This window comes from Bos javanicus, chromosome 19, assembly GCF_032452875.1.
Source record: "Bos javanicus breed banteng chromosome 19, ARS-OSU_banteng_1.0, whole genome shotgun sequence".
NCBI classification, from domain to species: domain Eukaryota; kingdom Metazoa; phylum Chordata; class Mammalia; order Artiodactyla; family Bovidae; genus Bos; species Bos javanicus.
Window position 1 is genome coordinate 11,004,767 of NC_083886.1, and position 15,574 is coordinate 11,020,340.

The 15,574-nt window shown below is 36.6% G+C and overlaps 1 protein-coding gene across 11 annotated transcripts in view; it reads left to right on the forward strand.

The window, feature by feature from the left end:
- RAD51C (RAD51 paralog C) overlaps positions 1–12,609 on the forward strand; it is a 31,846-nt gene extending 19,237 nt beyond the window's left edge. For 2 of the 11 annotated variants that reach the window (XM_061390143.1, XM_061390145.1), the window contains exons 6-9: positions 1,897–1,963; positions 4,061–4,121; positions 10,296–10,359; positions 10,973–12,609. In XM_061390143.1, the coding sequence (XP_061246127.1) occupies positions 1,897–1,963; positions 4,061–4,121; positions 10,296–10,359; positions 10,973–11,089 (309 nt within the window). In that variant the 3' untranslated portion in view covers positions 11,090–12,609. Of the gene's footprint in view, positions 1–1,896; positions 1,964–4,060; positions 4,122–5,052; positions 10,007–10,295; positions 10,360–10,972 lie in introns of those variants that run through there. The other 9 variants (XM_061390144.1, XM_061390146.1, XR_009731200.1 and 6 more) reach the window with 8 other exon arrangements.
- Positions 12,610–15,574: the final 2,965 nt, after the last annotated feature.

A 15,574-nucleotide genomic window follows, 5' to 3' on the forward strand; every position in this document is an offset into this window, starting at 1 on the left:
ATTTGGACAGCAGAAGTATCCTTAAAGCACTGAAGTTCATAATTTCAAAGTGATTGTTACTTCACTACTTTAAGATGCATTTTTTTTTTTTTTTTTTTTTGGCACCATCCATCACAGTTTGCAGGAAAGCCTAGAATCCTGACCACTAGTCCACCAGGGAGGTCCCAGGACTCATTCTTTAAGAGCTTGGAGTAATTACGCAATAACTTTCATTTATATCATGGTAAACCCAACATTTGCAGAAAGAGTATTAATTATTTTATAAATATTTTCTAGTGATGCAAATTCTGATTTTGGGATGTTGAACAACTGGTAAGCCAGTATGTCTATTTACATTTGCCTCAAGGTGTGTAGTGGATAATGTGTAAGATGTGTAATAGTCTGTAAAGCAATGTTGTCTGAACTTTCTGTAAAGAAAAAATGCTCAGTCTGATATAATAGTTGCATGGTTGTTGAGCACTTCAAATGTGGCTAATGCTGTGGAAGAACTGAATTTCTAGTTTTAATTAATTTAGTTTTTAAAAGCTATATGGCTAATGGCTACAGAATTGAATAGTGCACCTTTAATCAAAAGGTGTTGGTGTAAGTAAATATCCCACTTGCTAAAGATGAAACACTTGGTAGTATGTAAAGAGTATTACGTGTTGTAGATGCCAGTTAGACATATTTCAGTTAATTACCAATTTAAGTTCCTACTTAGCTTATCCTCCTGGAGTAAGGTAACACACGGGAAAACCACTGTGGCATTCAGAGGAGAGAGACTAGAGGAAGTTGTTGTCATCCAGTTTGTGCCTGCCTGAAATCTAGATCACAGATTTCTCCTTTGTAGATGAAAATTTTATGGTATTGATCACTACGGTGGGAACAGCCAAATAGCCTTTTCTTCCTCAGTTTTCTTAAAGAATTGGTGGCTTTTTTAGATCTTTTCTCATTGCTTTTTTAGAAGTTCTTTACCAGTTTCAGCTTGTAGTAGTATCTGTCTTATTTCTGGAGAGAAGATCTATATTGGAACAGTATTTAAAATAACCGTTTCTGGAGAATTTTCGATGAGAAGGTGCCAGATAATCTGACTTTTACTGTGTTCAGTTAGCCTTAAACACTTTTTGTCTCTGCTTTCAAATTGCTATCTTGTGGGACTTCCCTGGTGGTCCGTTGGTTAAGAATTGAGATTCCACTGCAGGGGGCACAGATTTGATTCCTGGTTGAGGAACTAAGATCCCTATATGCTACGTGGTGCAGCCAAAAACTAAATACACCAAAAAAATAAAATTGCTACCTTTTTAAATACATTATCTTTTCTGTAGGCCACTATATGTAAAAGAATTAGCAATATCATTAGCCTTGAGGCCATCTATGAGTAAGACAATACCTGTATCTCTATTATCTGAGCAGTCTAGTATAGTTATAATTTGGGGTCATTTGATCTGTTATTGGATTTTATTCTTTCCTAGTTCTTTTAATTATACTGTGCTCTCTATATGATTTTAGGTCTCTCCTCATTCTTTGCCTCAGTTTCTTTTTTTATTCCTGTAAAATCGTAAATGATTATATTGTCTCTCCCCTAACAGTATAAACACTAAGTTAATTTTATTAAGGATTTTATTTTTTAATTTGGGCACACCATGCAGCATGTGGGATCTTAGTTCCCCCACCAAGGATCAAACCCGTGGCCAAACTGCATTGAAAGCATGAAGTCTTAACTACTGGACTGCCAGAGATTTATTAAGGATTTTATATTCCTTTAAATAAATATATTCTAGAGAGGAAATAGTGATAAAGAATACACATTCCCTTGTTTCCAGTGCTCCTAGTTATTAAGTTTTTACACATGATGTCTTTAGACCTTGTAATTTTGGGGGGAGACTCACCTAATATTCTCACATTTTGCTTTTGTAGGTAATTTTAACCAATCAGATGACAACAAAGTTTGATAGAAATCAGGCCTTGCTGGTTCCTGCACTGGGTAGGCAATTAATACAAAATTTGTAGTTAAATTCATTTTTTTCTCTCTCTTTGGTGTGATGCTTATTGAGTATTGTAAGTTCCAAGAAAGCAGAGAAGACTCTCTCTTATTTGCTGATAAATCTTAGCGTGGAACACAGTGCCCTGAGATACTGACTCATCCTTTCAATTGTTTAACATTTATTGAGCATCTACTCTCTGGCAACTCTTGTGTCAGGTCCATAGTGTATAAATATTCATAAGATGATTCTTGTTCTCAGAAATCACAGACTCGTAAGCAGGAGAAGGGGTGAATCCATTTTAAATACAAATCACACTATTACGAATAAGGTTATAACTCTGTTTCTAACTGAACCGACTGTTCAGTTCAGTCGCTCAGTCGTGTCTGACTCTGCGACCCCATGAATCGCAGCACGCCAGGCCTCACTGTCCATCACCAACTCCCGGAGTTCACTCAAACTCACGTCCATTGAGTCAGTGATGCCATCCAGCCATCTCATCCTCTGTCGTCTCCTTTTCCTCCTGCCTCCAATCCCTCCCAGCATCAGAGTCTTTTCCAATGAGTCAACTCTTTGCATGAGGTGGCCAAAGTACTGGAGTTTCAGCTTCAGCATCATTCCTTCCAAACAACACCCAGGGCTGATCTCCTTTAGGATGGACTGGTTGGATCTCCTTGCAGTCCAAGGGACTCTCAAGAGTCTTCTCCAACACCACAGTTCTAAAGCATCAATTCTTCGGCCCTCAGCTTTCTTCACAGTCCAACTCACATCCATACATGACTATTGGAAAAACCATAGCCTTGACTAGATGGACCTTTGTTGGCAAAGTAATGTCTCTGCTTTTCAATATGCTATCTAGGTTGATCATAACTCCTCTTCCAAGGAGTAAGGGTCTTTTAATTTCATGGCTGCGGTCACCATCTGCAGTGGTTTTGGAGCCCAAAAAAATAAAGTCTGACACTGTTTTCACTGTTTCCCCATTTATTTCCCATGAAGTGATGGGACCAGATGCCATGATCTTTGTTTTCTGAATGTTGAGCTTTAAGCCAAATTTTTCACTCTCCTCTTTCATCAAGAGGCTTTTTAGTTCCTTTTCACTTTCTGCCATAAGGGTGGTGTCACCTGCATATCTGAGGTTATTGATATTTCTCCCAGCAATCTTGATTCCAGCTTGTGCTTCTTCCAGCCCAGCATTTCTCATGATGTACTCTGCACATAAGTTAAATAAGCAGGGTGGTAATATGCAGCCTTGACGTACTCCTTTTCCTATTTGGAACCAGTCTGTTGTTCCATGTCCAGTTCTAACTGTTGCTTTCTGACCTGCATACAGATTTCTCAAGAGGCAGGTCAGGTGGTCTGGTATTCCCATCTCTTTCAGAATTTTCCACAGTTTATTGTGATCCATACAGTCAAAGGCTTTGGCATAGTCAATAAAGCAGAAATAGATGTTTTTCTGGGACTCTCTTGCTTTTTCCATGATCCAGCGGATGTTGGCAATTTGATCTCTGGTTCCTCTGCCTTTTCTAAAACCAGCTTGAACATCTGGAAGTTCACGGTTCACGTATTGCTGAAGCCTGGCTTGGAGAATTTTGAGCATTACTTTACTAGCGTGTGAGATGAGTTCAATTGTGTGGTAGTTTGAGCATTCTTTGGCTTTGCCTTTCTTTGGGATTGGAATGAAAACTGAACTTTTCCAGTCTTGTGGCCACTGCTGAGTTTTCCAAATTTTTACTCATGGTTTTATTAGGACACAGTGCTTCAAGATTTGTCTCTACTAAAATCTTTAAAAATATTCTGTCAGAGGTTTTGCTTTTCTACTGGTGGTCAAAATATGTCAGTAAGCCTGTTGATAAGGAAGATTGACAAATGGATTGACTCAATAAAGTTTTCTGAAAGCAAGAAGAGGGTAGTGATAATGCTCTCCAGTATTTCCACAGATAGGTAAAAATCAATTAATTTCAGAATGTTAGCCAAAACCTGGTTTTTTGAAACCAGATATACTTTCATTATGTTAAATTGAGTAAAGAAAAATTGCTTTTGGTCAGAGGCGTTCTCAGAGACTTACACTCTAGTCAGTTATCCTGTTCTTTTTCCCTCAGGGGAAAGTTGGGGACATGCTGCTACAATACGGCTTATCTTTCACTGGGACCAAAAGCAAAGGTTAGTATAGAAACAGGTTAGTAATTCTAAATATTGGGTAAATTACACTGAACATTTATCAGTTCCTTAGAGCTAGATGAGCTCTACAGTGCCCCGTGAACTAAAGCTTCTGTTGCCTTCTCCCAAAGCAGGCATAAAAACATGTTGTTATACTGCACAGTTAGCTATATAGGAAGTTCTTTGGAATATTTAAACCATGGGGTGCACCTGAAATGAGTAGGTGGCCAAAGAGTGCCACCTTCTAAAGCTCTTTGAAATCAAGTACCATTTATTAACCGTGCAGAGGGATCTGAGTACTCTGTGTTCCTGGAACGGATTGAAAGAAGAGTAAAATCAGGACAAAAGGAAAACTTCTGAGGTTAGCTTTAGGACTTTAATTTATGTGGAAAATAGGATGGTTTTTCTTAGTTTCTTAATATATTTCTTGTATGAAAATGTGTCTATTTTTGTTTTCTTTTATATTTCCCTACCCTACTTTTGTTATACCTTTCACAAGTATTGTTCTTGAAAATAAAACTATGGCAGCATGAAACCTTTGTGTTTGTTTTTAAAGCTACTAAGCAAGTGAACAAACCACTTTTCATTTTCTTCAAAATAGGCAATTGAAAGCTATGGAGCCTAGAAATGTCAGAATTATGCTAGCCTTTCTGCTTTGAAATTAATTGGTATAACCAAGAAAACTTGGTTTGGGAATGCTCCAGTAAAATGGGGAAATTGAGACAGCATGTGGATAAAGAAAAGATTGCTTTAACACATACTGGGTTTGGTCAGATATACTATTTCTTTATCTGCATTTCTTCATTCTTGTACAAAGTGAAAAAAATCAAGCCTGACCAAGTTAGGTCTTACTGACCCTGAGCTCATAGCAGAACTAATTACATTTCTGTACATCTTTTGTAACTAGTTCATGCAGTTTGTGTTGCTTTTAAAGATGGCATTTCCCTGGAGAAGGAATTGGCAACCCGCTCCAGTAATCTTGCTTGGAAAACACCATGGACAGAGGAGCCTGGCAGGCTACAGTCCATGGGATCACAAGAGTCAGACACGACTTAGTGACTAAACCATCCACCACTACAAAGTGAATATATGCCTAAAGATAATATGTGAAAAGGATATTTGCCATATACTAGCTAGTTTTTTGGTGGGAGGGTGGGAGTCAAGGAAGACTTGGGGTTATTTTTTCATGAACTTCCATTTTATACTTATTTATAATGGTCATTATTTTTACTAATACTGTAAAACTATGAAAATGAATAAAATACTAAAAGTTTCATATAGCCACGAATTTATAATATGACTTTATTTTATATGATAATATGAATTAAAACATGTATCTGCCACCAAAAAAAAACCGATGGCATTTCCAAAGACTTCAGGTAACTTTCCCCCCCCATAATGCATAGTGTTTTACCATTGACTCCCATCCCCCCAACTCTATAAATAAGTCATTGTATACTGGATTCACAAAAGCAGTTCTTTTCTCAGCGACAAACCCTATTGTAAAGATTTGGCAACAGTTCTCCAGATGAGAGTCTTTTGAACGTATTGTTTATATTTTTCCAGATTGAGGTTTTCTGTAAAGTACATCTCACTATTTAAATGTTTTTAGAAATTCCTCCTGAGCAAGTGTACTATAGTGGTCTTCTTCTACTATTCTAGTATTAAATACTCAATAACAGAATACATCTAAGAAGTGAGAAAAATAGGAGTAAAGAAAAATACTTCTTTCATCTTTTTCTTCGTTTCTTTCATCTGTTTATACACTCATCAGAAGAAGTTTCCCTTTGTCAAATCGTAGAAGCATTGGTCGGAAAATCATGCTTACTTTCTTCAGAGTTAACCATTTTATGACTTCAGCCTCTTACTAATCCTTCCCAAGAAATTAGTGGTGTAGAACGCTGACATTGAATAGATAGATTTAGGGGAAATCTACTGCTCTATGAATGTTTTTCCTATGTCTTATATTGTTTTAATGAGTGCTTGCTTGTGCTAGGTATTTAACTGTGCACCTTATATACAGCATTGCATATAATCCATTCAATATCTCTTTTTAACCAAATTCAACTATAGTTGATATACAATATTATATGTTACAGGTATACAATATAATGATTCAAAATTTTTAAAAGGTTATGCTCCATTTAAAGTTATTATAAAATATTGGCTATATTTGTTGTATTGTACAGGATATCCTTGTAGCTTATTTTATACATAATAGTTTGTACCTCTTAATCCCCTATTCCTATACTGCTGTTCTCCCCCTCCCCACTGGTAACCACTCATTTGTTCTCTATGTCTGTGAGTCCTTCAGTAACTCTTTGAAGGCTCTATACCTATTATCATTAACAGTGAGAAGATCAAGGCCCAGGAAGATTAAAACATAGTAAATAGCAGCTACCATTTTTTGAATATTAACTGTTCTTCATTGTGCTAAGTACTCTTTGTGTGTATATACATAAAATTTCATTTTATTTCACAAATAACTATGACATAGATACAGTATCCACATTTTATAGATGGCTTTATAAGAGTCCATTCCTTTTCTCCTATAATTGCTGTTTCTTGAAAGTAATTATATTACTGCATTGATTGCTAGTGAATCTGAAGGTATATCTTATCCTCCTTTTTAGGTAAAAACCTTTTTTTCCAAACTGCTTTTTTCCCTAGGCTGTGGATATATGATAAGTAGTATGCATACTTTTTTATAATTAGAAGTAGTTGACTTCATCTAATAAAATCAACATTGTTTTATTCTTCATTGTTTGAAATTAGATATCTTTAAGTTATTAAAGTTGCATGAAATTTTGTATGCTTTTTAAAATATAGTGTGTCTTGAAAGGATCGAAATAGAAATTTATGCTGGGGGAAAATAGTTTATAAAAATGAACACTTCTAGTCTGAGCAGAAAAATGAAAACCTTGACTAGCCAGATTTATACTGAGATTGAACTTCAGTGTCCCATCTCATGCCCCAGTCCCTGTTCTTCACCAGGATTTTTAGCCTTTGACTTGTAACAGAATAACATTTCAACAGTTATTAAAAGAAATACTTTTGTCTCTGTCCTGTATATTGTGTGGGTTTTCCTCCAATTTGCATATTCATGATAATATGAGGCCAAGATTGTTCAGAATTATACCGTGCTTTGCCAAGAAGATCTGGTGGTGGAGTGGAGTAATACATCAACACCCCCACACACTGTTTCATATGTGTCTCAGCTTTAGAGCACAAACTGTGCTTCTGTCTTGTTTCTTCCTGACCTAAACTATGCAGTTCAGCCATATGTTAAGCTTCATCTCAGCTGGGGCCACGAGCCAAGTGATTCTTCAGTTTAGTTTGTTGTTTAAAAAGATATCTTGAGATGCAGACATGAAATAAATTTTGTTTTTACCTAGAAATTCGAGGAAGATTTTTCCATCTGAATACGTAATGTCCCTTTGACTTTAGGATTCTTAATAAACTTGTAAATTCTTCTTAAAAGCTTATTTCCTTTTTAATAATTTTCTCAGGAAAATCGGATATACTGGGTACCTTTTTGGACATATGGTGATATGAGGTGATTTAGATACTCATTTTTCAGAAGATTAGCTAATTTTTGTTTTATTGGATCAAAATGTGTGATTTTTTTAATTTTAAGGAGGTGCCTCTATTTTTCCTGTTTCATTTTGCATTAAAGATAGACAGTCAACCCTAAAGCATCATAAAAGTTGATGATTTCACTCCCTAACACAACTAACAGAACATAACTCCTTAACATAACATTCTTTCAGGATGGGGAGCATGTGTATTCAGGATGGGGAGCACGTGTACACCCGTGGCGGATTCATGTTGATATATGGCAAAACCAATACAATATTGTAAATTAATTAACCTCCAATTAAAATAAATTAAAAAAACCCATAACATTCTTATGTTACATATTACTTTGCAGTTATTTTATTTATGCATACAGTTGCAATTACAAAGATGACATTTTGAATTCTTGTTTTCATCCTGAAAGAACAAACCTAAAAACTATTGAGTGGATGATGGTCTTTGATTGCTTCTTTTTTGAATTATGCCTGAGGAGCAGGGCAGTTTCAAAACAGAGAATAACAGATCATAAACAAAAATGGCCTTCATAAATTATCTTTGAAAACAAATTAACATTATATGTAAACAAATAATCTTTTAAGAGAGTCTGATTTTTCTCTTAACTTAGCATCTTCATTGTGTACAGTTACATCAGTTTTTAAAAATTGTGTTACAGTATTATAACATAAAATTTACCATTTTAACCCTGTAAGTGTATAATTCAGTGGCATGAAGTACATTCATATTATTGTACAACTATCCCACCATCCATCTCCAGAACTTTTTCATCTTTCCATACTGAAACTCCATGCCTATTAAATAGTAACTACCTATTCTCCCCCCACACCAGCCTCTGGCAACCACCGTGCTACCTTCTGTCTCTGTGAATCTGACTAGTCTAGGCACTCATTAATATAAGCGGAAGCATACAATATTGTTCCTGTTGTGACTGGCTTTATTTGACTTGGTGTAATGTCTTCAAGGTTCATTGCAGCAAATGTTAGAATTTCTTTCCTTTTTAAGACTAATATTCCATGGTATGTATATACCACATTTTGTTTATCCAGTCATCTGTCAAACACTTGAGCTGTAGCTTCTACCTTTAGCTTTTGTGAATAAGTTATATCAGTTCTAAAGTAATTTTTAAAAGACACTTTAAAAGTTTTTCTTGTAAAGTTGACCCATGAACAGGAATTTGAATTGCGTGGGTCCACTTATAGATGTATTTTTTTCAATAAATATAGTTTTTGTATTTTCATTTTGGTAGTGGTGGTTTAGTCACTAAGTTGTGTCTGACTCTTGTGACCCCATGGACTGTAGCCTGCCAGGCTCCTCGGTCCATGGGATTCTCCAGGCAGGAATACTGGAGTGGGTTGCCATGGATCTTCCTGACCTAGGATCGAACCTGGGTCTCCTGCTTGGCAGGCCAATTCTTTAGCAACTGAGCTATGAGGCAAGCCAGTGAGATCACAATATGTGGAATTAAAAGAACTGGAGTTGAGTCCTAAGTCTCTCTCACCTTCCTGTTCTTGGATAAATCAATCAATTCCTTTGTTTTTGAAGCAGAGTATTTGGATTTTGGGGGTTTCCCAGGTGGCACTAGTGGTAAAGAATTTGCCTGCCAAAGCAGGAAACATAAGAGACTCCGGTTTGATCCTTGGGTTGGGAAGATCCTCTAGAGGTGGGCATGGCAACCTACTCTAGTATTCTTCCCTGGAGAATCCCATGGACAGAGGAGCCTGGCAGGCTATGGTCCATAGGGTCGCAAAGAGTTGGACACCACTGAAGCAACTTAGCATGCGTGCACATTCAGGTTTTTGATTGCAGGATTGGTATGCCTAACCTTTCATTGTTCAAGGGTCAGCTATATTTGTTGCTATTATAGTATTTGAGTATAGGTAATAAGAATTTAGAATTTTGTTTCTCAACCACTTTGAGCTTTCAGTTTTAGAGTACACAATAAAATTGTACCTAATCAGACCTTGTCCTGTTATAACAATGATTTTTCTGAACATATTCATTTTGAAAGAATGTGTTTTCCTAGATTGATTGTATTAGTATAATGAGTATGTGTTAATGCTTCTCATACATAAAAAATACACAATTACTGTAGAAAGTTTGAAAGATATAGATAAACAAAAAAATAACCTTCACCTTGTAATAGCAACTTCACTTTGTGGTTGTAGTCTTCTAGTAATTTTTCTGTATAAAATATGTATGCAAGCTTACTCATAAATGTGGGATCATACAGTATAACTTATACTTTGTGTATTATTAATATTTTCCCATCTCATTAAATATTTTCTTCCACCTTATTTTACGTGTAAATAATATCTTGTCATTCATAAAATGATTTATTTTAATTAGTCATTGTCTTTTTAGGTTGTTTTAAAATTTCAGTTATGCAAACAATTTTATTATTATATATAATAGTTATTATATATATTATATATATAGTTATTGTTTTAAGGAAGTATTTTTTATATTTCTTTGTGTGTTCTTAGACAACAAAATAATAGAATTATAATGAAAAACTATAAATTATGAACTCAGTCATCTGAACTAATTAAGACATGTGTTTGTGTATATTTATTTTTCTCTAAGCAGGTTGGCGACATTGTACAAATCACCAAGCCAGAAGGAATCTACAGTACCATTTCAGATCACAGTCAGTATTACTTGATTAGAGTGGGATTTTGGTATTAGTGGGCAGTAATTATTTGAAGAAAGCATTTACAAATTGCTTCTGTTAACTTCTGTAGGCAGTGAACATATTTGAGGACAGATTTTGATGTTTAGAACATTATCCCCCAAATAGTAGTATATATAAAGAATACTCTAGTCACAATTGAACTGAAATTTATTCTTAAGAACAGAGGAAATGCTTATTTGTAGGGTAGTGTGTTCCATGTCCTGGGTAATGTCAGGATATTAAAGATTTTTTTTCAGCCATGCCTTGTGGCATGTGGGATACTTCCTTTCATTTCTTCCAGTAAAGCTACCATAAAGTTTGTTAGGATTGACCTTTAGAGATTATTTTTATAATGCACTATTATTTCTGCATATGTGTATATATAAGTAAATACATAAGAGACTCTAGATAAAAATAGTATAGTCCTGGCTTGGACACCTGTCTTTGAGGTTTATCCTCTTCACTCACAGTGGTTGATAACTTCTATCCCAAGAATAAAGTAGCTCTCTTATTACTTTAAAGTATTTGGAAGACCAGTTGTTATTTTAGATGTTCTTAAAGCATACTTGTATACTTTTTCATCTTGCAGCCCCAGGGATTTAGAGATGCTATTGTTGCTACTGCATATTCATTGCAAACAGAAGGTTCATTGAATTCCCGGAAGCGATCACGGGACTCAGAGGAAGAACAGGAATCCAAAGACTAGTCTCAAAGTATACATGTGTATTGATGCTATGAAAGATGCAATGTTTACAAGTAGTAGACTCTTACTTTAGAGTATAAACACTATGGTGTGAATGAATTAGGTCTATATATTAAGTGAATGGTGAATGAACAAATCAGGTCTATACTAAGTGAAACTACTTAACAAATATGATTCTCTAAAGGAGTTCTTCTAAATTAAGCATTGTTCTATAGTTATATGTGACCCTGTTTTCATTGTTAATAACATTGAGTAGAGATATTACAGGTACTGTGTTTTGCAAATGTGGAAAGCTGATCTCATGTGGCTAATCTGAATTTATTATTCAGACTGTTTTTTTCCCTCGTTTCTTTGCCAGTTGCCTAAACATTTCTAGGAAGAAAAGATTTTTTTCACACTACCATTGTGCTCTTCTCTTTAAATGTAGCTTTGATAACTCTTAAAAATGACCTATTTCTATAAAGAAAAGCCAGCACCATGAGTCAGCATATTATTACATCCAGTTGATTGGTAGGATACAAATTTTTGATGACCACTCTGATTTTAGTGACCTCAATCCTAAAATTGAAGTCATTGGTTCATTTTTTAATGTTATTTTATAATGTTGAAAGACTTAGAAGTTGTTATCCCATCTAGAACATTGACTGGGAACCTACATCTTCCAGTATATTCAGGTTGATAAGCTCACAGTCATTTATTTCTGTATTTTTGAAACATGATGTGATCCAGTTCTAGGTGTATTGACATTTTCCTTTGAATAATCTTAACACTGCTTGAATAAATTAAAAATCTGAATTCTTGAGTGGTTTCAAAATCTAAAAATGTTTTGGTACCTGGTTTGTCTTAGTACTTTTTTTTTTTTTGTCTTAGTACTTCTTAATTCATTTACAAGATTTACTTTGACTCCTAGAGAAGAAAATTATTTAAGTGATTGAATATTATATAATGTGACAACCATATTTTCCAGATTTTAGTGACAGTTGGTATGTCCTGTCCCAGACTGAACACTAAATTCATAAAATTTTAAACATGTAATTATTCTGTAATTGATTATACACAATCTTAACTATAGTTTGCAAAGACTTTTTAAGAAGCAAAAGAAGGCTCTGCTAGCCATTATACCAGGACATAAATCAGGACTATCCCAGGAAAATCAGGTTTATGGGCATCCTAATTATCTAAGACTAATTTCAATTGATTACTTTAGGATAACCAAGTGTAGCTATCTTATTTTGGAGTACTTTAAGGCATATATTTTTATTATAATTAATGCAGTCATTGTAAAAATTTACTTGTCATTTTATATTCTGTCTATTCAAATCATAACATTAGGAGAGTAAAGGGGTTGTTAAGTGATAATTATCAGTGTTACCAGGCATCGGATACTGTAAGAACTCATTTTATAAAGCATTATGACACTGTACTTTAAAAGAACTGTAGGACTCTGAATATAGACAAAGCCAAGTGTATTTCTTTTGTTTGCAACTTTATAAATAAAATTTATATATCATAGCTTTTCAAAATTGTTGCTATTGCTGAAAAGATATTTATTTTTCTAGTTATAAACTCAGTCTGCCTGGGCTGTAATAATAAAATACCACTGAATTACACAACAGAATTTTCTCATGGTTTTTCACAGTGTCCTAGCATGGTCTGGTTCTGGTGAGGGCTGTCTCCCTTGCTTGCAGACAGCTCCTTCTTACAGTGTGCTTACAAAGATTTTCCTAGGTGGATGTGTGTGGAGAAAGATCATTCTCTCTTCCTTGTCTTATATGGCCACCATTCGTATGAAAAATCCACTCTTATAACCTCATTTAACATTAATTACCTCCTAAAAGTCCTGTCCCCAAATAGTAGGGCTTCAGCATATGAATTTTGAGAGAACACAATCAGTCCATAGCATTCTGCCCCTGGTCCCCCCAAATTCATGTCTTTCTCACACAGAATATGTATAGTCATCCCAACAGCCCCAACTCATTCCAGCATCAACTGTAAAGTACATAGTCTCATTAAAATATCCTCTTGAGGCTTCCCTCGTGGTCCAGTGGTTAAGAACCTGCCTTCCAATGCAGTATATGTGGGTTCAGTCCCTGGTTGGGGAACTAAGATACCACACGCCATGGGGCAAGTAAGCCCATGTGTCGCAACTAAGACCCAACAGGGCTAAATAAATAAATATTTTAAAAGATATCATCTAAATTAGACACATGTGGGATTCCAAATACAATTTTAAAATTTTATTTATTTGGCCACATTGGGTCTTAGTTGTGGCACATGGGATCTTCACTGCAGTGCATGAACTCTCTAGTTGTGGCGTGCAGGCTCAGTAGCTCTGCAGCATGTAGGATCTTAGTTCCCTGACCAGGGGTCGACCCCTGTTTCCTGCACTGCAAGGCAGATTCTTAACCACTGGACCATCAGGGAAGTCCCCAGGTACAATTTGGCTGTGAACATGTGAAACCTGACACGTGTTTCCAAAATACAGTGACAGGACAATGATAGAATAGACATTCTAAAGGGAGAAATCAGGAGGAAAAGCGGAGTGATGGGTCCCAAGAAGTCCAAAGCCTAGCAAGGTAAATTCCACTAGATCTTAAGGGTTGATATTAAACCTTTTTGGTTTGATACTCTGCCTTCCAGCCCTGCTGGCATGGCAGTATCACCCCACAGCTCTATGTGGGGGTTTTGCCCCTGAACTCTGGCCAGAGGCCATCTGACCTGTTGAAAATGAGGCAGTAGTCTTGATGGCCTCTGAATAGCCCTCATGTTTAGTTTTCCTCCTTCTTAAAGAATACCTGATGTTTGCAGCAAAACAGCTCTCAAGTTCTGTCAAATCCAAGAAGTCAGCCTTCCTTCATTTTGTCCTGTCTCTGCCCCTGACAGTTCAAACTAGCGATGTTTCTGCTCTTATAATTCCATAAGCTTTTCATGGAGTGATGGTCCAGCCACACCCCTGATGTCCTCTTCAGAACATGTTGTCTACTTTTTTGCAATATGGATCGGCTGAGAATTTTCCAAATGTTTAGGTTCTGGTTCCTTTTTGATTATCAATTTCTTCTTCAATTCATGTACTTCATTTTGCATTTTACTATTAAATAAGGAACCAAGCCACTTCTTCAGTACTTTGCTTAGACTCCCCAGCTAAACAGCCAGTTTCATTACCTGCAAGTTCTAAATTCCATAAAGCCTGTGTCCTGCCATGTTATAACAAGGGTCATCTTTTCTCCAGTTCCTGATAACACATTCCTTATTTCTGTTTGAAATCTTACCAGAATCACCTTTAATATCCATATTTCTAGCTTGCCACCTCCAAACTCTTTCAGCCTCCATTACTGTCCCAAAGCTTCTTGCCCATTTTAGGTATTCCTTAAAGCTATGCTCCGGTTCTCAATACTAAAATCTGTAGTGATAGTTTGTGTTGCCATGGCAAAATCCCATAGATTGGGTGGCTTAAAACAAGTTTATTTTCTCACAGTTCTAGAGTCTAGAAGTCCCAGATCATGGTGCTTGCATTGTTTCTGATGTGGTGAGAGATCTCTTCCACGGCCTGTTCTCACTATATTCTCACATGATAGAGGTTGAGAGCACACGTGAGCAAGCTTTCAGTTGTCCTTGTAAGGGCGCCAATCTTAGCATGAGGACCCTGCTCTTATGACCTCATGGGTGTGCATGCTAAGTCGCTTCAGTCATGTCTGACTCTTTGCAACCCTATGGACTGTAGCCTGCCAGGCTCCTCTGTCTATGGGATTCTCCAGGCAAGAATACTGGAGTGGGTTGCCATGGCCTCCAGGGGATCTTCCCAACCCTCGAACCTTTGTCTGTTACGTCTCCTGCATTGGCAGGTGGGTTCCTTACCACTAGTGCCACCTGGGAAGCCCCAACCAAGTCTCCTGCATTGCAGGCAGATTCTTCATGGAATAAGCCACCAGGGAAGACCCCTTATGACCTCAGTTCAGTTCAGTTCAGCTTGCTCAGTCGTGTCTTGACTCTTTGAGACTCCATGGACTAAAGCATTGCCAGCCTTCCCTGTCCATCACCAGCTCCTGGAGCTTGCTCAAACTCATGTTCATCGAGTCAGTGATGCCATCCAACCATCTCATCCTCTGTCGTCCCCTTCTCCTCCTGCCTTCAATCTTCCCCAGCGTCAGGATCTTTTATAGTGAGTCAGTTCTTCACATCAGTTGGCCAAAGTATTGGAGTTTCAGCTTTAGCATCAGTCCTTCCAATGAATATTCAGGACTGATTTCGTTTAGGATGGATTGCTTGGATCTCCTTGCAGTCCAAGGGACTCTAAAGAGTCTTCAACAACACAGTTCAAACTGAATCCCAGAGCTCAGTTAACCTTCAGTTCAGTTCAGTCACTCAGTCGTGTCCGACTCTGCGACCCCATGAATCACAGCACGCCAGGCCTCCCTGTCCATCACGAACTCCTTTTCTATAATATTTCTCAATGGTTGTGCCTAAGGGGATAGCTACCTACTCCAGTAA